The sequence below is a fragment of the Protopterus annectens genome, chromosome 1.part0 (genome assembly GCF_019279795.1).
Source record: "Protopterus annectens isolate FY-2018-M chromosome 1.part0, PAN1.0, whole genome shotgun sequence".
Lineage (NCBI taxonomy): Eukaryota > Metazoa > Chordata > Ceratodontiformes > Protopteridae > Protopterus > Protopterus annectens.
In genome coordinates, this window is record NC_056725.1 from 1174285082 (window position 1) to 1174309115 (window position 24034).

The window sequence follows — 24034 nt, forward strand, 5'->3', positions numbered from 1 at the left end:
GGTGAAAAGGACTTAGAGTTCTGGCAAGGATTTTACGTACTGCTTGTACACTTGAGCACACTCATGGAAACATTCAGCCATGTATTTGTTTGTCTGACAACTTAACTTCTCACACTTTCTAGCAGCACTTGTGGGCAATCAGGCTTCTTCTTCAGATATAGCAAGGATATTATTTACTCAGGAAATTTCTTAGATTCTCTGTCTGGGTCACATTATCAGGTTTCTGCATTACCCTTTTTGCTATCTACAACTCCAAGGGATGTTACAAAATGTCTAGCTCCAATCATAGCTCATTGCAGACTGCAAAGCATTCACATATTTCCTTATTTAGACAACTTACTTATTTTTGCAGTCTTTTGCCAGCTGTCAAGAGTCCTTGAAATGTGTTTTTTCACTCCTTTCCAATCTGGAGTTCCAGATAAATGTTCAGAAATCCACTTTGACTTTGTCACACAGGATTGTGTTTTCAAACTGACTTTTAGACGCATCTTTTCAAAAGGCAATCCTAACCCACAAAAATTTGTATCTGGAAACTTTCCTGAGCTTCTCCATTCAGTCTCAGCCTTCAGCAGGAAAATATATCAGGATTCTGGGGTTCCTGGCTTCTATGGTTCTCATGATTCCTCTCATCAGATTACACATGGGAAAAAATTATTTGGTTTCTAAAAAAACATGTGAACTCAACATTCTAATCCACTGAAATTTCAGATTCCAGTTTTTAGCTTTCTGCACTGGTGTTGACTTAATATTGCTCATTATCCAGGTCTCCCTTTTGCTCCTCATATCCCATTTCATTCTGTAACTACAGACTCCTTTGCTTAGGGTGCAATTTCTATGGGGGTAATTTTGCAAGGCCTATGGGACAGCTCAGACAGATAAAGCATATAAATGTCAAAGAGATTAGCTGTAATCCATGCTATAACATCTCTTCATCATATGTGGTCCCCAGGATTCTTATAGCTGACCACAGACAACACCACAGTGATGTGGTACATAAACAAACCACCAGGTCTTACCCATTGTGTAGGCTTGCTATGATGTCTTGGGAGGTAGATCTTCAACATTCTTTAACCCCCCCCCCCGACATCTTACATTCCATCAGAACAAAATGTAGTGGCAGGCAAGCTGAGTAGGACCACAAAATGTAGTGGCAGGCAAGCTGAGTAGGACCAGGACATACCCTAAATTAAAATTGAGTGGTGTGTGCGTGTGTGTGTGTGTGTGTGTGTGTGTGTGTGTGTGTGTGTGTGTGTGTGTGTGAGTGTGTGTGTGTGTGGGGGGTGGGGGTGGGGGGGTTCTTACAGAATTTAATCCAGTTGTGGGTAACAGCTCAAATAGATCTGTTCACCTCCTTTTAAAACAGACAACAAAGTAAATTCTGCACCAGGACTCCTTGCAGGCTGGCCCAGAGAACAGCTGCATTTTCATTCTCATGTTCAGGAGTTTTCCTTTATGCATTACCACACTTTACAATGATACCCAGGGTCATTCTGAAGATTCAGGAGGAATAATCAGAAATCATTGTGGTGACTTTCTTCTGGCCCAGACCACACTGGTTCTGTCTTCTTATGGAATTGGCTAAGGGCAGTTACCACAAGCTTCCTCATAGACTGTATCTACTCACACAAGACAAGCAGAGTTTGGTAAACCTCAGTCTCAAACAACTTCATCTGACTGCCTCCTTTCTGGAAGCCTTATCAGGTGGATGTACAGCAGGTACTTTAGGAAGCAAGAAAGTCTATTACTAGAAAATGTTATATTAGCAAATAGAAAAGATTTTCGAGTTGGTACCCCTCTGATAACCAGGCTCTTATCCATGATTAAGTACCAGTGGTTCTTAAACCATCCTATCCTCTGGCCTGTCATACTCCTCTGTCAGGGCACATCTGGTAGCCATTTCAGCATGTTTGCTCATGGATCCTCTGCTTTTTTCTCTGTTTTTAGTAAAAATGTTTCTGAAGGAGGGGGGGTTACATTTTAGGCCACTTAGAAAACAGGTGGTTCCTTCTTGGGATCTTAACTTTGTGTTGGAAAAGTTAACTGTGTCTCCTTTTGAACCAGTTCATCAGGCAGATCTAAGGTTAATTACTTGGAAGGTTGTGCTTCTTATTGCTCTGACCTTTGCAAGAATAATATCTGAGTTGCAAGGCCTCATCGTGGGTAAACCCTATCTGGTCTAACATAGAGATAGTGTTGCATTAAGAACAAATCCCTCATTTATGCCCAAACTGGTTTCAGAGTTTATTTTAAGTCAAGCCATCACACTCCATGTATTCTATCCAGAAACTCAAAACCAGGGACAAAGGATTCTACATACTCTAGATATACATAGGCATTTCAGATACTACCTTGGCAGAACAAAGTCCTTTAGAAAAGTTGAACAGTTTATTTCTTATGAGGGGACAAAGAAAGGACAACCCATGTCAAAACAAGACCATTTCTAGATGCTTGTTCTCAGACACTGCTTGCTATTCCCACCATGGCAAATCTATTCCAGGCAGGATCAAGGCGCATGTTACTAGAGCCTTGTCTTCTACAATGTCATACTGGAAATAGGTGGACTCTAGAAGCATTGTAGAGGTAGCTACATGGTCTTTTGTACATACTTTTACAAAGCATTACAGACTGTATTCTTTTTACAGGTCCATGACTGCCTTTTCTAGGACCAATCTTCAGGGGCTACAAGACCCTTAACCTTCCTCCTCACAAGTTGTATAAGCTCTGGAAGTCAATCTAATTTGCCAGAAGGCTCCTGCAGCAGAGAGAATGATGAACATAGTACAGCTGTGTAAGTTGGACTTATCACAAGAGTAGATTTTTGAATTCATCACTGGTGCAATAGCCACATTCTCCCTCCCTCTAGTCCCCTTTTTTCTCTATATAGTTAGTTTTGGGGTAAAAAGTTATATGTTTATATCTTTTGGGAGTTTTAAGAGGAGTACACTTTCTCTTTTTGTTGGGCAAAATGTCCTGAGGTTATTTGCACTCTGGGTGCTGATTTTCCTCTCAGAGCTTGTGCATCAGCTTCCAGAGCACAGGTGTGTGTGTGTGTGTGTGTGTGTGTTTATGTTTGTGTGTGTGTGTGTGTGTGTGTGTGTGTGTGTGTGTGTGTGTGTGTGTGTATGGGGGGGGGGCAGAGCTTTGTGAAGACTATCCATTTGGTGTTTCCTGGGCGGTATGTAGCCCAGTAAGCCAAAGGCTGTTTGATCTCACTTGATAACACTCATGGAAACACTCAGCTATACATTTGCACATGCACGTGTGAGAGCACACACACACACACACACACACACACACACACACACACACACACACACATATCCAGGCTCTCAATTCCCTACTTAGCCTATTAGTATGACCACCCAGGCAGGCACACAAACTCACTCATTCATGCCCTGACAGACACAAACATTTATACATCCATGCAAACACACATACACTAACCCCCCCATCCTCTCCTTGTCTTTGTTGAAGTTACTTGCACAGCAAATGCTCCCAAAGGAGTGAGTGGGTAACTGCCATATGTTGACAGTGGTCATTCTTTCCTCCTAGAGTAAAAGAGTACTCAGCCAAGTGATTCTCTGAATTGCTTGATCAAGAGAGAGAATTGGGAGACACAGACATTTTTGGGGAGAGCACTAATTAGCATTAGCCACCCACTTGGTTTGCCTCATTAGCATGTGGTTTCACCCATAACACTGCATGGAGAAATCCTTAGTGGTAGAGCTGTCTGTTGGACGTGCGTGATGTGTTGTTATGAAAATCATCTCTTGTTCTCACTACCGCTGTCTCTTCACTCCATTAGGCCCTAATGCCACACTGCCTCTGCACTGTAAGTGGGCATTGACAAATACTTGTTTAACATTGAAGGCTATGACAGTACTAGAGCAGTGCCATATATTATAAAAGACAAAAATATCCTGATGGTGACATCTAAGTGTTATTGAAAACATCAGGTTGAAATCTAATTTCCTTAGTATTGTAACAGAACTTTCATGTTACCCCAGGAAAGACAAAAGCCAGCTGCTTACTTATAAATACACGATACATAGGAATTCAACTTACTAAAGGGTTCGCATCTAGAAATTAAGAGGTTATAGTGCCCCTCTACTTGTCGCTCATCAGACCCATCATAGAGTACACTGCCTCATTTGGCATGTACCTCACAAGACACTTCCAACAGCTGGAAAGACCACAAAAGTACCAAGAGGATTACTGGCCTCAAACATATGTCCTATGCAGCCTGACTGAAACACCTCCGGCTGTACTCAGTGGCATATCGCTTATTCAGAGGTGATCTCTGCCTGACTTACAAAGCCATGTCTAACTCAGAAGTGATGGACATGCTCCACCTAAAAAAATCCAAGTTACTGCAAGCCACACGCTCTAGTGAGCTAAATCTCACCACAACAATAAATAGATCATGCTGGAGGGATAAGATTCCTGTCACAGAGACTCTCCATGCTTTGGAACAAAATTCCAAACTACATTAGGCAGAGCCCCTCACTAACACTCTTCAAGAGAAACCTTGACGAGTGGATGGGTAACAGAAAATACACCCCTGGGATCACTTCATTGGCTCTGCTTGACAAAGGATCAGTTAATTAATCAATGAGGCGGCGAAAGCCGACACACTCTGGCTAGGCTTATAAATGCCCATGGGCAGATAGCCTAGTACCTACCTATAAACTTATGAACCTATGAACTCTTCCACAGCCTTTGATGTTGTAATTACAGCACTGGCCTTGTAGTCATTGGCATATTTGAAGTATCATAATTGTTTATGTAGTGGGAATATAAAAGATGTAAAATTAAACAATGCAGATCCTAAAACAGATCCTTGTGGTACAGCAAATGTTTACCTTCTGCAAGGGGAGTATTCACCCAGGATGGCAACCATTTGCACTTTTTCTATAAGCCATCAGTCTATTCATCTCAACAAGTATAAACTTACTTTGAGCAAGACCAAAGTGGTTGGTGGTCCATCATGAGGTAGTAAATTAAAGGTCTTAGGTTCAGATAGATTGCTACAGTTAAGCTTTAGTTAAAGTTCTATAAAAGTCAACCATACAGATATTGTAGATTGACTCTTCAGAGTCCCATGTTGGTTATCATCTGTTGACAAGTTGCAGTTGCTTTTTTAAAGATAAAATTGTACAGAATGTAAAAACAGATGTCAAGCTTATGAGTCTATAGTTACTGAAGGTGTTTTTTTATCATTACCTCCAAAAGATATGCGCAACATTGCATTTTTCCAATCATCACGAACTATCCTTTCTTGAAGAAATGGTTAAATAAAGTAAACAGTGGTGTTAGTACATTTTTTCTTGCTTAATTCACCAAAAAGCGTGGGAAAAGGCCTAGCCTCATGGAATGAAGCTTTTTTCACCTGATTCAATGCTGATGTAATGTGTTCTTTATTTGTTGTTGAACAATTAGTAAATTTTATTTCACTGCACGTTATATTATGCTTCCTAACCAACTTACTACATATTAATCCAAAACAATCACTAAAATGTTTTATCATATCTATGAAAGACTTTACCAGGCTACCTTGATGCAAAACAGGACCAGGAGAACGTCTCTCTTTGACTAGACTGTTTTTGTATCTATGATATCCTTTCATATTATATTTTTGTTATAGTTATACTGGACTTCCTAAACTTGATAATCACATTTAACTTTTGTTTATTAGTACATTATAATTTCTGTATTTAAGTCTCTTTTTATCAAGTATCCTTGTTAAATACTTACCTTTTCATGGCTGGTAAACAACATAAGGAGTAGTGTCCAGGTCTTATTGTGGTCTACGGGTCTATATTACTTTTGCAAAAATGACCTTCATCGAACTTCCATTCATGGAACATAACTCAGGGAATGTTCCCTTCAGTGAATGTTTTACACAGAGAATGGAGTTAGTTGTCCACCATTCCAACTGTCACATACAGCGTAGCATATCAAACCCACCATGGTGCGGGGCTGGGCTCCCTCCACATCCCCCTACTTTTATCTTTTATATACTAACTCCCAGATTGCAGTAGTGGGGAAAAGGGCAAATTTCCTATTACTGGCCAACTATCTCTGTTCCCTGTGTAAAACATTCGCTGATGTGAAAGTTTGCTGAAGGGAACGTTCTCTGAAGAATTTAGAGGAAGTTAACCTTCGACAAAGTAATATAGACCCATGATCTACATCTTCCCCTGCATCTTGCTCATTGAAAGAGAATAGGACATCATTAAAAATGGAATAGTTTATTTTATCAAGATCGTATTTTAATCTTTGTTTTATCTACAAAACCTAGTTATGGAAAGCACAACATCTTTCATACAATTTTGTGGGTGAATTTCAATTCATTCAAACCTGTGTATATGGGTATGTGCTTCTAAGTTCTTTTCTTTGTGATTAACTTTCGTAAGAGTTGAACAACATTCACCAGTCTGATGCCTGGCAGACATGACACAGTTATCATATCCTTCTTATCACTAATAGGTCTTAAACCAAGTATTTAACTTGTGAATCAAATAACATAAGATACCCACCTTCTGTTGTATACCATCATGATTTAATTGTATTAAATCCTGTTTCTATACAAAGAGATATTGTTAAGTAGTCATAGAAAGTACATAGAGGAGCTGACAAAGGTTAAAAAATTGCAGAATAAGGGGAAATCTCACAGAACAAGGGGGGGGAGAGCAAATGCAAAGTGTAAAGAGAAAATAAAGGAGTATCTGAATAATATGCATGATTTTAGAAAAATTGTATTTAAGTAACTATCTTTTAATAGCAAATCCAGACCACAAAAACTTTTAGCACCATGACTTAGGCAACAGAGCATTGAAAGGGTTGTTGCCAAACTTACGGACCCTATAACAAGAAAAATAACCACAGATCCTGTAGAGGTTTTAGAGATATTCCAGAAATGTTAAGAAAATTTGTATAAATCACAGAAATGTGGAAATCAAGAAAGAGTACAAATGGAAGTATTTATGGAAGGCTTGATTGTGCCAATGATAAAGGTAGATGAGGCTTAACAACTAACAGTTAAGATAGGAGGTAATGAGGTAAAAACAGCCATGTGCACTCAGTCTCCAGAAACAGATGGTATTCCTGTGGAAGTTTGGAAATTAGGAGGGAATAAAGTAATAAAAGATCTGGAAAATTTTGTTTAGCAGTATTTTACAAGGAGTGAAAGCACCAACATCTTGGAAGAAAGCTGTGGTGGCTGTGTTATGTAAAGATGGCAAAGATCCTTCTGACCCAGCTTCGTATAGACCCATTTCAGTTTTAATCCATGATTATAAAGTATTTATTTCTGTACCAGTGAAAAGAATGGCAAAGGTGTTGCCAAAATCGATAGATAAGGATCACTGTGTTTTTGTGGAGGGGAGGCAAACATTTGACAACATTAATGGAAATTGAGGATCCAGAGGGAAGCCAAATGTAAGAAAATACCTCTGTTGTTGTTGGGTCTTAATGCATAGAAAGCAATTGATTGAGTAAGCTGGGATTTTATAATGTAGGGCATTGGAAGCACTTGCATTCCCTGATACAAAAATAAGGTTAATTAGAAAGATATATGAAGGATCAGAGGCAAGAATTAAAGTGAGAGGGTTTCTCTCTGATAAGCTGTGCTTGAACAGAAGAACCACGCAGAAGTATCCTGTTTCGCCATCTTTGTTTGCTTTATATTTAGAGCCATTGGCAAAGAAAATAAGGGACTCAGAAATACAAGGTTATAATTGGTATGGTAATCATGAAAAATTGACTTTATTTGCAGATGATATTGGAACATTTTGAGCCAATTTTAAGTATTTTCAGGATATAAAATTAATGAAGATAAAAAAATGTTATAGCTGTAAATTTTGTACCCGCACACAAATTGGTTTGGCAGTGCCCATATTTATGGGAACCTGATAAGATGAAGTATTTAGGAGTGTGGATTAAAAAGGCTTTTGTTATGGCAGCTAAGGATATATGGGAAGAGACTTAAAAGCTAATACAAAAATTGAGAAACTGAAAACTCTTATTTATGGATATGAATAGTAAGATACAAGCAGTGAAAATGTTTTAGTCCCTTTAGTCTTGTATATGGGTCAGGATACTAGAAACCTGAGGAGAAGTTGTGGGCAATAATTAATGAAGAATTGCTACTTTATGTGGGAAGGAAAGAGGGCAAGATTTAAATGGGATGAATTGATCCTTCCAGCTGAACAAGTTGGTTTAGGTTTACCTGATTTGAAGAGATATTTTAGATCTATGTAGTTAAGGCTGATATAAATAATAAAAGCAGAAGATTATAATTCATAGTGGAAAGGGGCGATGATGAAACAAGGGGTTCAAGAAATAGAGGGGGGATTTAGGATGCAGATCCTTAAGGAGAATAATAACCATACAGAATATTATATTCATAAAGTAGAAAAAAGCATTCTAGGAACCAAGCCAGTACAAGGATGGAAAAGGGAGATTTTGCCAATGGAGATGACTGCAAGTAGGGTACAGAAAATAAACAAGAGTGAGCTGGAATTTACTGGAGAAACCTGGCAAAGGAACCAAGATACCAGGAGCAAATAAATAACTCAAGCAGGAAATGTAATACAGTGGGATGAGGCGAGGAAGACATTTGCATTGCAGGCTAGAGACTGTCTTCCCTACAAGTATCTCAGAGTACAGGGAAATAGAAAGGGGACATGAGAATTTTAAGTGAAAGACCTGCTTGAAACAGCCTCTAAAAGGCTAATTAGTAGGGCATATAAAGTATTGTATGATAACTATAAAAATCAATCAGAGGAGGTTAGAAAAGATTTGGAAGAGACTGGAAAGGAGGTTTACAGGAAAGCAGTAGGAAGAAATGAGTATGGCTCAAATATGCAACCAAGTAGAGAAGATTCAAGATCTTTGCTTGGAAGTGTTTGCATAGGTATCTGTATACCTCAAGCAGACTTCAAAGAATTTTTCCTTGTGTAGAAAGCAAATGTTGGAGGTGTCATGGAGAAGAAAGAGGTAACTGGGAACATATATTTTGGGAGTGTAATGAGTTGGCAGATTTTATCAGAAATACAGGGTGAGCAAATGGCTGCAAGTAACGAAATGATTCTTTGAGCTGGGATATAGGATCTGAATTGCCTAGACATAGTAAGGCCTTACTGAGTTATTTCTATTGGCTGCTTAAAAAAGCAATTTCTAAATCAAAGTCTACACCAGCTGTATTTGAGGTATTGACTATTATAAAAGTGATAAAAGAATTGGAAGAGGGATCTTTAAAAAAGCAAAGGAGCAAATTACATAGAAGTAAATGGAAATTGGGGGAACAGTAATGCTCAGGAGGAAGAGGATTGAGGTTTAAGGGAAGGCAGGAATTCAGCATTTTTTGGAATGTTGGACTGATGATAGTAGCAAAGAAAATGCATTTGATGTATATTGTATTTAAATAGAAAAAAATGTTAATTTTTTTTCTTTTCTTTTAATGTATGTTTGCCTAAGAGTGATAATTTAATAAATATGTTTTAAAAAAAATCATGTTTCTATGTAGTATAAGGGTTACCACATATTTAGATGTGACATGATCTGCTAAGCTAGAAGTCATGCAGGTTTTATTTGGTACCTTAGAGAATGAAGCATTTAATACAGAGGTCATCTCAGTAGGTAAAGAGTTGTCAGTAAAAGTCAAATCCAAAGGATGCATATAGTTATCACCCTGTGTCTTTTTTTCTCTTGCCATGTTCATTATTGTCCAATTTTTATTTTTATTTATTTATTTTATTTTTTATTTTTATTTTACATTTGATGACTGGGAAAGTCCGACTGGACACAGGTCCATTTTCAGCGGAGACCTGGGGAGAAAAGCTCCAGTTAATACAATACTACAATATATGTTTTAAAATACATAGCTATGTTCTTAAGGCATACATTTAAACATTTAGAAACTATAATTAACATTTCTGCATAGAGCATAAACAATCAATAGCATCAGTATAAACAATTCAACATTTTTACACAGGCATTTAGATCAATACCATCAAATAGACCATTATTTGTTAAGAATAAGTATTCAGAGATTACAGATTTCTAGTAAGAATAGGTATTCTGAAGTTTGAAACTTATAGGTGATCTTTGGTGGAAACCTTGTAACTCTCCATTATAGTGGTTTAGCCTGGGGAGTCACATGTTCACAGCCTGCTGTTAGTATAGTGGGTTTTGAGTAGTTTCTTAAATAGTGAAGCAGAGCTTGTAGAAGTTAAATGATTTGGGAATGAGTTCCAGATTTTTGCTATAGTACAATCAAAAAGAGTTTTACCTGCTTCATTCTTATGTTTGATGACTTTTATGAGATTTTGGTCTGTTGACCTTAAGGTTCGGGTGGTGGTGTAGGGCTGTATTAGATCCTGTAGAGCTGGAGTTTTGTCAGAGAGGTAGTACAGTCTGTGAGCTTGGAGAGTTGAGTAGTAAGGAGTAGTTGGGGCAGCTCAAGCCAGCTGAGGTGTTTTAGGGAAAGGCAGTGATGGGATCTACTAGAGGTACCTGTAGCAAACTTGGAAATCTTGTTATAGCAAGATGCCATTCTGTTTAGTTTGCCTTGGTGAAGATTAGTCAGGATAGGGGAGGTATACAGTAGGGTGGATAATAGGTGTGTTCTAGCAACAGTGGCTTTGGTATAATTGGTCATGAATTGCTTGTTCCGATTCAGGAGACCAAGCTTTTTGTTCACTTTTTTGATTGTCTGGGCTATGTGTATGTCAAACTTTAGATTGTTATCAATTACTACTCCTAGAAGTTTTGTGTCAGTTGTTGGGGTGATTGAGGTGTTATCCTTGGAGTTTATGGTGAAATTATTATTTAGTGCAGGAGCTCTACCAGGACTGAAGAGAAGTAGTTTTGTTTTTTTGGGACTGAGTATAAGTTTAATGCTAGAAAACCATGATTACTCAGTTAACAGACTAATTACTCAGTCCGGTCTCCTGGAGAAGGTACCGTTTTGATTAAACTTTTGTTAGATACAAATATAAATTGGTGGCCAGTGTATCATTGAATAAATGTTTGCTACTTGTATCTTGCATACAGTCATCCTTATCACTTTCAAGTTGTTCTTCCCTGACGTTATGATCCTTCTTATTGTCTTCCTTTTTACAATATTACTGTGGCAGCATGTTATTTCCTAGTTAGTAGTGTACTCTTTTGCACTGTAAAATTTTTGCACATGTTTCTTTGTAAACATTTGCTTTGAAACACTTAAATTACTTTTCTCTTCCTTTTTATTACTTTGTTCAGTATATCCCAGTTTTCCACTGCACTTGGCTTTTCTGTGCACAAATAGCTGAATCTGAGATGTATTTCCCCTATCAGGGTTGTATAGTTTCTGTTCATGAATTCTTGAATGATAGAGAAGAGTATGCATACCTGAATTATCATGAGTTGTAACTAGTTTACCTACTGTAACATCCGCACACAGTTATATTGCATTTTGAGTATAGTTTTGCATCCATTTCTTTAACAAATGCTAAAAGTGTTTTAAAGCATAAGTACATCCAGACTAGTTCCCGTCTGTCTTACTTTTCAAAATGCAAGATAAATCAGCTCTTTCTCCACTATGTATTTTAAAATAAAGTTCATAACTGCAACATTTAATGTGAATTTTGCTTTTTAACAAGTACTCAAAGGTAAAATTTTTAAAGTCATTTGTATTTAATTTTTGTGTTTATGCTGCGGTAGCGTTGTCGCCTCACAGTTAGACGTTGCCCGTTCGATTCTCACTTAAAGCGTCTACTGTGTGACGACATGCGTGAATGGGCGTTCCTGCGTTGAAGGTTGTGCGTTAGGCCCGGCAAGCCAGCATGTAAAACTCTACTGCCAATCATTAGCGGACCGGAGTTCCGCTGTGGCGACCCCTAACCGGGAAAAGCCGAAAGACACACACACACAATGTCTCAGTAATAATATAGTGCACAGAACAACAAGATTATACTCCAAAATCATAAAAAAAGATAATCCTGTAATGCATTTCTGCAGCACAAAGCTGACCATAACAGTGATTTCAGCGGTATAAAACAATTGTTACACACCCACCTAAGTGCTGTTATGGTCAAGTGTCATCCAAGGGATGTTCATTCACTCTGAATTGCCCTTAAATATCCTGCACCATATTCTGTCTTCAGAACTTTACAGACAATAGTTTGTAAGTACAAAAACCACAGAAGAACTGGAACAAACAAAAAAGCAACCATCCAGCGTATTCCACAGATTTATTGTATGCAATAAAACTCTGACGTCTCGGCTCTATCCCAAAGCCTTCAAGGAGTAAAATACATTCAAAAAGACTTGCCTCTTATACTCTATACAAACAATTATTCAATTAAAAAATTCAAATCAAGTATTTCCAATTAAGCTCTTCATTGAGACCACATGGATACAATGTATTAAATTTAAGAATAAATAAAGACTCTTTAGTCAGCAATCTATTATTTAAAACATTTTCATTAAACTTTGAAGTTTTATTTTTTTCCAGAACTGTACCTTTTAGCCCCCCACCATCACTATTATGAAAATGTTCAAAGTGAGTTGCAATAGAGCTCTCCTGTTTCTTATTTTTTATGTCCCTAATATGCTCTAACAATCGAATTTTAAAAGCTCTTTTCGTTTGTCCAATATAGTATAAATCACATGGACATTTAAACGCATATATCACTGCTTCTGTGCTACATGTAAAAATACTACTAGTATTAAATGGAATCTTATTAATAAAATCAAATTTATGCACTATAAACTTACATGCTTTACATCTGTTACAACCCAAAGTTCCAACACTGGATATATTTAAATCCATCTTCACCTCTGGAATACTAAATTTACCTTTAACAATAAAATTCTGTATATTTCTACCTCTTTTATATGAGAAAGCTAGCTTGCTTTTCAGCCATAAGGTTACATTTTTCAAAGAACATAAATAGTTCCAAAAATATCTCACTATTTCCGAAATTCTGGAACTATACCATCCATAAGTAGAGACAAAATATATAGTCTCTAAAGATTTATTACCAATGTCCCTACATAAAACTGTATTTGAAAAATATTTAATGTTATTACCATTAATAAAAGAGCATAATTTTTTCCAACTATGTTCCATCAAAACTTTTTCATATCCTCTTTTTCTAAACATTTCCACTGTTATTTTCATTTCTTTATGTAAGTCTTCCATATTATTGCATAACCTAAGTATTCTAAGCATTTCACCATAAGGAAGAGCTTCTAAGGTATGTGCAGGATGGCAACTATCCCTATATACATAATTGGTACCTTGCTCAAATTTTCTATGTACCTTAGTCTGTAAGCTCACCCCATCTTTAATATTCAATTCTACATCCAAAAAAGATATACTTCTACCCATCTGAAATCCATCAAATTGAAGATGGAACCTATTATTATTTAAAGATTGAACAAATTCTTCCACTAATTCCAAGCCCCCATGTGCAATAAAAATCAAATCATCTATATAGCGGAAGTACTTAGTAACATATTGTCTAAAGAATGGGTTATTATAAATATATTCCACTTCAAAGAGTCCCTTATTAAGATTAGCATACATGGAGGCAAATGCAGCCCCCATGGCAGTACCCTGTTTCTGTCTATATAAGACATTATTGAATTATAGTTTGTAAGTAACTTAATTCAAGCACTATTTAAAAACTCTCCCAGAATTGTTCATCCAATTATAGTTACATGCTATCTGTGCATCTGCACTCGCTAAGTGCTTACTGGGTTTCAAAGCCTGCAAAACACTTCACTGTTTTTTTTGCAACTGGTAGTATATGGATAGATAAAATTGCATGCAATACAGAGAGTTATGATTGGGACTGACCAATCCTAACCAATTAGTATATGTTTCTGACATGGATGCCGAGCTCTTGGGATGAATTTCTTGGCATACACTTCATAATAATATTTTTATAATGGGAGACCCAATCATAACCCTTTATATAATCAATAGTAATCCACCCATAGAATAAATGCAGCACCCTTATTATGTGATTAAGAAACAGGGCAGCAATGAGCCTTCTAAAACTGCAAATCTTTGTATTGAGTATGTACTCACATACAAAGTATTAGTAGTGAAGTTACCACTGGCCTTCCTGTTGCTCCTGTTGTGCACATCACATTAAGAGATTAGGCATATCTTAATATCTTTGTATTTCACATGGACGTGAGACAACTCATGCTCACAATCTCTTGCAGTTAAAGCAGGTAAGTAGCAAGCTAGGCCTCCTTAGTTCCCTAGTTAATGCCTAACTGTTGTAGTAACCAAAGTGAAGATGAAACAATATCAGGGCAAGTGAAACACAATTTTCAGCTCTAGAGTCAAGGAGAGTACACACAAAAAGCTCTCACTTACTTTTAGAGATGCTTAAATAAAACAAACCCCTAGATAGGATGGATGTCATTATGGAAAAAAAGAACCTCCGTGCTTCATTTTTACATTTACAATTCTGGAAGCACTGCGTATTGTAATATTATTTCTAAACTTGTTCTGATTGGTTCCATTGCCAGTCACTCTTTTGATGATTCCTTCAAACTGGAATACAACTGCTTGGCCAGATACTGCTCCATATAATCCAGGTTCCATTCGAAACAGGACCACTATGAATCTGAATGCCTAAAGAAATCTATTTTTCACCTCTGACGGTCTTTACAAAAAAACTTTCAGTAGTAGAAACAGTGTAGCTCCCATATTTTTTTAGAAAGTATAAACGTATAATTAGTATGCCTTTACTTCAGTTGGAACTGTGTAGTTATTTCAGACTGAACCAAGCATTGTTTGTATCTGCTTATTGCATCACTGAAGCAGTTCTTTGAAGAAAAGCAAATTTTGCTAGTTCTATAATTAAAACAGTTTCCCCTGTTAATGAGTATTCATTTTACTTTTCCCTCACCACAGCTGATCATCAGCTGCCACCAGTTCCCCTCCTTGTTCACTACCTTCCCTGGGCTCAACTTGACCCACATCCAGGACGAGTGAGATCAAGGCTGCTGGTGCAGTGTCATACTGCCACTACGGAGTGTGCCATAACTTCTTTCAGCTCCTGCAGCTGCCTTGGAAGCTCCACAGTTGCTGCCTTCGAGAGACGCATGCATACTTTGATGCATGGGCAACCTCCTGACACCAGGCAAAGTATAAGTGATCCAAAGTCATCCATTCACTCCCATCCTACCTCTGTGGCCTCTCCATTGCCTATGTCACTAGTCAAATATGAGTTGTTTGGGATTCTGTAAGGGCTTAATCCCTTTCTGCCATGGGGCCCCTTTAATGTATGTATTTTATCATTTTTAATAGACTTTCAAACTGAATCAGTGACTTTACAATTGTGTATGGGGAAGGTATGTGCACTTGATATGAGGTCACAGTTATTTCTTTCGTTCTTTCTTTTTTTCTTTGCATATTACATTACTGATGTAAAACAGTGCTAATGTGTTGTTCTATAGGCATGCTTTTGCATGTAGTAGAGCATTCCGGTAAAGAGAAGTGCAGCAGTATGCAGGTAGGTCATGTTGTATGCAGTTGCCTGTGTTGTCATGTCACAAAACCTAACACTACTTTTTAAAAAGGGCCATTTACAGATATGTTTCCACAATGTTGTAAGGCACCTCACAGTACTTCACTGTATTGTAAGAATTTTGTAAAACTTATTACTGGTATCAGCACCTTTCAGTGCTTTCTACAGTTTTATATTATGTCTTTTATCTTAGACGTACATTGCATCAGCTTGCTAGATTTCCTTTTACTCCTACAGTACTTAACAAAATACTTTTCTGCAGATTAATAGAATATAAATTAGACCTAATCAAATTTCTGGCACAACACAAGGGTGGCAGTTGATATTATTGTAGGGTTCATAGATGTCAACTTCTTTGCTCAAGAATCGGGTACAAAACCAAAACAATGGGGGAGAAATTACCAAAATTAGGAACAGTCTTAATTATTAAACTAATTCACTTGAAGGGTTAATGGAACAATTGATTTTGTATCAACATTCATTTTCTGAATGATGAAAAGGACAGAACTCTGTTTAGCATTATAGACTGATTGTAACCCTCAGTGATTTACCAGAAAATCAAAAGTTTTACAAGGCATATGGAAAAATATGAGGCAAAATCATGGATGTTCTACAAAATCTAGGGCAGTTGATAGGTGTGTTGGGGTTGCCAAAACTGTTTCTTTAAGGTGCTGCCATCCATTAAGAAATGCAGGCATGCTGTTACCCCTAGAGACAGAGGATGGATGCACAGGAGGAGTCGGGGAGGGAAGGCACTAGAGCTAGAAATGCAACCTGCTCTAGTAAATTGACTGTTGATTACTTTTCCTAATGCCACATATTTTTCAGTTCTCAACATTTTGCCACTAGCAGGATCATGTACTGATGCATACTGACACACTTCTTCCCTCTGGTGATGAATTGTGTTTTAACTGAGAGTCAAAAAAGTAGTTAAACATTTTGTCAGAGATATGGGGGGGATAAAGCCCTGAGTACGGCCCATGTGACCCAAGTTCAGTTAGCAATTCAGGTTCTTCACAGCAAGAGAGGGAGAATATGTGTGTGTATCTTGGGTGGGTGGAATTGTGCCAGATATCCCTCCAGTAAGTTCTAGCAGTGGCCGGAGCTTGAGAGAGGATACTGAGAGAGGGAGGAAGATGAACAGAGAAACTTGACTACTCTGGAGCATCAGGACCAGGAACACTCACTCTCAGGCACTCCTCATTGTCTCCCCAGTAGTCACTGCTATCATTGACCTGATGGAGAAGGGAGTAGAGCTGAGTAAAAGCCAGACTGCAAGCAGGGATAACACTACAGTTAGGGCACCGATCTGCGCTAAGTGTGCTGCTCTCATATTCCCCTTCACTAGTGGTCCTCATGAGGTATTTTACTAGTGTGATTCCACTTTCCCATTTCCTTTCCCTCTCTGCTAGTGGCCCCAAAACCAAGGGTTAGTACCATGATTGAGAGTCGGTGCAGTGGGAGTGACGCATGGCAGTCAATGGTCAGAACTACAACCTGACCAAAAAAAAAAAAAAATTAGTCAAAACTCACACTGGTCCTTTAACATATAGAAGGCATGCTTAATCAATTAAGGAAAAGAAACAAAATAACATAACTCATTTATATATAAGGCTATGGTCATTTCAAAGCATTTATTTAGATCAACATTAAAACAGGAAAAACATATATAGCATCAGTGAAGGCAAGCTCAGAAGTACAAGCAGGGTTTACTCAACATGAATCTTTTGCATTCACCAGTGAACTTTTTGGGGTCAGTTAAAAAACATCACATGGAAAGTCAAAAGCGAATGAGCTGAATGAACAGGGCATTGTATTCTAGTAATGCAATGCCAGGGCTTATGTTGTAAATCCAAAATAATCAGCAGCAAGTCTTTTGTAAATCATGAAACTAGAGAGCTGCAAAATTAGTCTGTTTGTAATATATTTTGTATTTTGCTGTTGCTGAAAAAAATAAAAATATATAATAAATGTTTGATTCACATTTAAAATCATGTATCATCATTTTATGTAGTTTATTTCTGCTGACATTAATATTAACTATTAACAGAATGTTGAAAAAGTATGTGTTAGATAAAAAAGCATTGTTTTTTTCTGCCTTGAACAGCACTTGTAATATAGAAAACTGGTAAGCAGATAATTATCCAGTTATCCAGAAAATGCTTTATTGCACAGCTAGCAAGATAAGACTGAAGCCTCAGTGTTGAGGTCATGTAAATGTGTAATACAATCACTTAAGCAGTGATAAAACCTGATATTAAAATTAAGAATATTAAGTTAATTTCATTAAAGACTAATAAGAGATTATTTCTTACAGTTGAAGCCCCGAGCCTTGATGAGTCCATTAGCAATCTCTCCTCCAAGAAGCACGCCTGAGCCAGACATGAGCTCCATTCCTCAGGATGCAGCCACCATTCCTAACTCCACTCTTCCACAAGCTCTCACTGGTGAGTAATCAGCTGGAAGGACATAAGGATAATGCTTGCAGATGGAAAAGCTGAATCAGATTTTACAGAACTGCTAGCATCTCACTAAAAGAATCTGAAAATTATCAGGCACAGCTCAGACTGTATTCCATATATATTCTGTAGAATGTTGCTACCATTATTAATTAAACAGTTTTAAGGAATGCAGTGTTTATTCATAATGGCATGGTTTATTCCTTGAGGATGAAGCCCAAATGGAGAAGCAAGTAAATTCTTTATTCAGTTCACTCTAAAGAGATTTATTGCTTTTACAAAATGTATTTATTATTAAAGTAAGTGTTTTATTTTTGAAATAAACAAATTCTGTCTTCCAAGACATGTCATTGGTGGATTGCAATATAGTGGCTCTGTGTGCTGACTTTTGACACTGCATTATAACATCAGGTTGGGGGAATGGCAATAGATACATTGGAAGCCATTAGGAACAGTTATTTTAATGTATATTACCTTGGAAATAAATAATGGAAAAGATAAATATAATTTTTAATGTGTACAAAAAGCTAAAGCATGGTGAAATTTGATTTTTGTTGTAGCTGTCTAGAATTGTGTCAACTTCTCATCAGATAATTCCTAAAACTTAAAAGATATATGTATTAGTGGTACAGGTATGCAAGCTCTACAGTCATTCCAAGACTGGTCTGTGAAATACAAGACTAAGCTAAGTGCTCTCATCCATGACATATTAGCTGCATGTCCTGTACACTGGATCTCGCAGAACAGAACTGATTTAATATTCCTGTCAAGAGCTGTCCAGATAATTATGTGTCGGTATGTTAATGGTATTGGTCATGGGTATCTGCAGAATTTTCCATGAACCACAAAATTAACATATATTGACAGAAGCTAGTAGCAGCAATAGACAAATTATGATTACATAGGGCCTTATATAGGGTAATGGACTAGCCCCCCCCACTCACACTCAGCCATACCAATATCTCATTACTTGTCTATCTCTCCCCAGTTACCATAAAGCACTGTTCAAGCCTGTCAGTGTGCATACCATTTTCTTCTCTACGTTTTGTAATGATCACAAACATTCAGATTGAATTTAAAAGTTTTACAGCAAAATTACTGACAGCCATTTGATAAACAAAAACCTCTTGCTTTGAAAACAGGCTTAGCATAAGCAAAGTAAAGTTCTCTTGAAACTCTCGTTCACTGAAAATTAATTTGGCAGCTCAGTAAACTACTAGAGATGTGCTGATATTCATAGTTATGTAGTAGCCATGTAAAAGGTGCAGGAGTTCAAAAGAGAAATGTTAATGCATTTGGTAATAGCTTGGGACAGCCCACTAGATGCAAGTGTCCTGTTTTGGGGGCATCCCAGGAGCACTCTCTTATGAACTTGTTTAGAGTTGCACATTGAACAAATAAAAGCCAGTGGATTCAACTCCTTCACAACAGGAAGCAGCTGATTAACAGTTTATAGCCTTATTCATTTGTACTACGTACCATACAGTAAATACAAACTGTTGTAGCCCAAAACAGTGCATTTCACAGATATGCTGTAAAAAACAATCTAAATTAAAAATGCATTCATAGTTAAAGCATTAACTTTAAACTTGTCAACTTCACCCTGTCCAGTTTATTAACAGCCAAAGAGTAAAAACACTGGCAACAGTTAGCAAAATGAGGAAACCAAAGGTCGTACCCAAAGAACATGACTCATATGATGATGCCCCGGTTTACTACAACTGATTCATTTCTTTACACCATAACTAATTTGGGATGTAACAACCAAGTATTTACACACATGCACATGCATGCATGCACACAGATGTGACCTTGAATTGCATTCTCTTGAATAACTGTGTACACTTAGATGTTTGCTGGCATTCAAATGAATGAACACATTCATAAATGACTGAGAAATGCATTTCAGCTTGCTGTTGTGAGAACCATATGGTGCAACCTATTACACCCCCGTGCTCACCCAACTTCATAGCTCAAGAATCGGTGACAAAGACCCAAAGTCAGGAATAGATTTTAAATGCTTCTTTAATATACTTAGAAAGTTGCTAGAATAGCAAGCTTTGCATTTGCAGGCATTTTCTGATGAATACAAAGTCTGAAACTCAGATACCTGTCATTATTTAGTAACTGCATTCCACAATAATTTGCTAGAAACCCACACATTTTCCAAGGAACAGACCAAAATACCTTTCAACTTACTTACCTATTTACTCAAAAATTCTGGACAAAGTCAAAACCAAAGGGGGAGGGGACAAAGGCCCACAAATGGACAACTATTAAACATTGTTTTCTTTATGTATTTCTTAACCAGATAAACCTACTGGGCAAAAGACTCTTTTTTTTTAGAGACAAACCAGAAGCACTGTCTGAGTGACTTGCTGAAAGTTTCACAATAAGCAAACAAAGGTGGAAGGATTCAAACCCTATATTTTTGACTATAGGGGGCAGTTTATTAACAGCTTAGATCCTTACATGCCAGGCAACTCTAGTTCACATAAAAACTTTACATGCATGTTCTGAGCAATGAGAAGTATGAAATTATAATGACTGGCATTACTAACTAACTGTAATCCTCAGAGATTTACCAGATAAAGTATTGTTTTAACTGGGTAAGCTCACTGGATAAATTGTCCTTTTTCAGGAGTGACCTAGAAAGATTGTCTGGTTAAGTGACTTGGTCAGAGTCATGCAGTAGGCAAATGAGGGTGGAAATAATCAAACCCTATAACCTGGGCACAGAAAGCAGCCCAGAGCTTTTATCCTAAGTGCTATCTTCCAGACCAGTTAATGAGGGACAGGGCATAACTATGAGACAAAAACATATATGTTCTGCCAAATCGGAGAGTGATAAGAGGCACAGTACTCAAATTCCCATACAAAATTAGCAGAACAAAGGTTTTTGCATTCATGCACATTTTCTGAACAACAATTATGAAATTTTAATGACTGGCATTATTGATTAACTGCAATCCTCAGTAATTTGTAAGACAATGATGGTCTGGCAGTTAGTGTAGATGATTAATGCTGTAAGCAGTTGATGAGCTCCTTTCTATAAACAAATTGTAGGATTTGCTTCTATCTGCCTCCATTTGCCTGCAGTATGACTTTGAGCAAGTCACTTAACCAGACAATGCTCCTGGGTTGCTGTTAAATTTCATGTACATTTTCAGAACAAGTGCTATGAAACTCTAATGATTGGCATTACTGACACTCTAGTGATTGCCATTACTGACTGTAATCTTTTTTAATTTACCTGAAAGTGCTTTGGTCCTGGTTCTTTTAGGGGCAAATCCTCGGTTTTTGGTTCCTTATTAATTCAGATATCATCCTAGATCTTTAGGTCCTTGGTAATCCTGATGTCTCCCTGGATGTTATGATCCTTCATAATCCCAATACTGTCTGTCAAACAAAAGCAATAGAATTCTTCCTGAATCATGGTAATCCTAATGTGAGTAAGTTCTGGGTCTTTGACCCCAAATCCTTATATGGGCAAATCCTGGATCTCTGGGTTCTTGGTATTACTGATATCATTCTGTGTTTTTGGGTTCTTCTTAATCCCATTGTCATTCTGAGCCTTTGGGTCCTTGGTAATTCTGATGCCATCCATCAAGTAGAAGCAGTATAGTCCTTCCCCAACTGTGGTAATCCTGATTCAGGCAAATCCGGGGTCCTTTGTCTTCAGTCTCTGTTAAAAATGCAAATCCTCACTTCAAGAAAAACACACACACACACACACACACACACACACACACACACACACACACACACACACACACACACACATATTCCTGTTTTTATGTTTTTTGCTGCAGGCTATTTATAAATATCACTCTTTATTGCTCCAGTAGATGCAGTGGTTAGCTTTGTCGCCTCATAGCAAGAGGTTCTCCGGTTCGATTCTCGGCTGGAGCACCTTCTGTGTGGAGTCTGCATGTCCTCCCCATGGTAGAGTGACATTTAAAGACATGCAGGTAGGTGTGTGCGTGAATGGGGGTGCCTTCTTTGAAGGTTGGGCGTTGGGCTGGCACCTCGGCACCGTAAAAATCCACTGCCAATCATTTAGCAGACTGGAGTTCCGCTGTGGCGACCCCTAACCGGGAAAAGATGAAAGACATACATTGCTCCAGTTGGTCTCTTTCATTGGCTTGCATATGGGCCAATGAAAGGGAAGAGAAGAGAAACCACAAACCACACCAGATGAGAGCAGCCAGGTGTGAACAATGTAAGTGAGATTGAGAGATGTGGGTGGTTTCATTTCTTTTTTTTTTTTTTTTTTATGTTTATGCTACCCCTGCCTATGCTGGAGCCAGCCCTGAGTACTAATAAGAAAGAGAGGAAAACTGAATAAGCTGATGGATTTTGCTGGAAATTAGTCCCTTTCTAGAAGTAGTATTTAAATTATGCAATGGATCTGTGGGCTGCTGTATCCCAGAAGCCAGAAGCCTTGTGGTTTTAGTTACTTTGTGGTACATGTTAGAGGACTTTTCCAAACTTTTGATATATCTCCCATCACTGCCCTTCTGATGTGGGCTGGTTAGTTCCCAGAAGCCATGGTGTTTTAAATGCTTTGTGGTGCATTTTAAAGCACTTTTCCAAATGTTTGGTATACCTCCCATCACTGCAGTTATAATGGATATTTCAGCTAGGATGACTGTTGCTTTAACAACCTCCATCCCCCCAGGTAAAGCCACTTTACTGACCTTGTATTGCATCTTATTTCTTGATTATAAAATGGAAATGTTGTTTACAATAAGTGTGTTAGTTACTGATATAGCAGTAAACTGAGTAACATATTTGTTGCTTAAAGTTTGCAGAAAAAAACATTTGTGCTGTGCTCTCTTTATTCCTTCATTTAATCCATGTGTTAACTGGGATAGTCCGACTAAGCTCAAAGATCCTCTTTTCAGCAAAGGCCTTCAGGGAAAATCACCCCAAGAATTAAAATAGGTCATGCAGAGATGATGGGACATATTAAAAATGGACAGAATATACATTACAAAAATATAAGCTGTAGAAGTAGTAACGGAAATGATAAATTACATATTTACATACTTATATAGCTATTTACTTAAGCATCATTTTAATTAGTTAACAGACAGGCTTGTTTTCCTTCTGCTTGTATATAATAGAATATGGTGCATATGTTAGTAGAAAGAAAGATTATGAAAGAGTGGAGAGCTGATGTACATTTTAGTTGTTATCTTTACAATAGTGAAGGTGTTAATTTAGGAAAAAAAGAAAGACAATAAGCCAAAGTTTTTAATTGGTCCTGGGGATTCAGAAATGATATTTTCATGACTGAGACCAAGTCAACACTGTTTACTGTGTGTGCACAATGAGACCTGAAGCTTATTATGAGTGTATGTGGCCAGGCCAGTGTACACAACAACCAGCACCTCATTGCAGCCATAGAAGGACTCGCAGAAAGATCGGGTTAGACCAACATGCATCCAGAGTAAAGTACTTGCAGCTGTTGTAAGGTTTTACCATGCACAAGCATCTAGTGTAAGCATGGCAAAATCACACACACAGATGATAGTACTAAGATGCTGAGTTATTGTTGTGACTCAAGGCAAACGATATACAGAAAAATGTCTTATAGATCAAAGCAGGGTTGACTATAGTGTTGGTAGTAGAGCAACATAAAACAACAATAAGAGCTGGTGAACATAGAGATGCAGAACACAATGGAGAAGGGAATATGACACATGCACACAGATATCCATCTGAAATACCTGAACACAGACAATGCAAAACTCATACAGGATGGGGGGGGGGGGGTAGGATACTTTAATCAACCAACCTACACCACTCCTGGCATCATCACATTTTTGTATTATCAGTGTACTTGTACAACAGTGCAAATGTAATAAAAATAGCCATCCTGACAGAATTTTAACCTATTACCCTGTTCAGTGATATCCACTTAAACTCAACATTAAAAGGTGAATTATTGCAGGAGTCATACCGAAGGAGTTAGGGAAACTCATATGAGGGGGCTGTTGTACACGAATAGAATGGAAGCAGAAATCAAAA

General features: G+C 37.6%; 1 protein-coding gene across 1 annotated transcript in view; it reads left to right on the top strand.

Moving 5' to 3' along the window:
* Positions 1-24034, top strand: part of SCML4 (Scm polycomb group protein like 4) — a 1377708-nt gene that overhangs the window by 943368 nt on the left and 410306 nt on the right. Inside the window, exon 4 of the mRNA XM_044065424.1 lies at positions 17857-17986. Coding sequence (XP_043921359.1) covers positions 17857-17986 — 130 coding nt within the window. The remainder of the gene's footprint in view (positions 1-17856; positions 17987-24034) is intronic.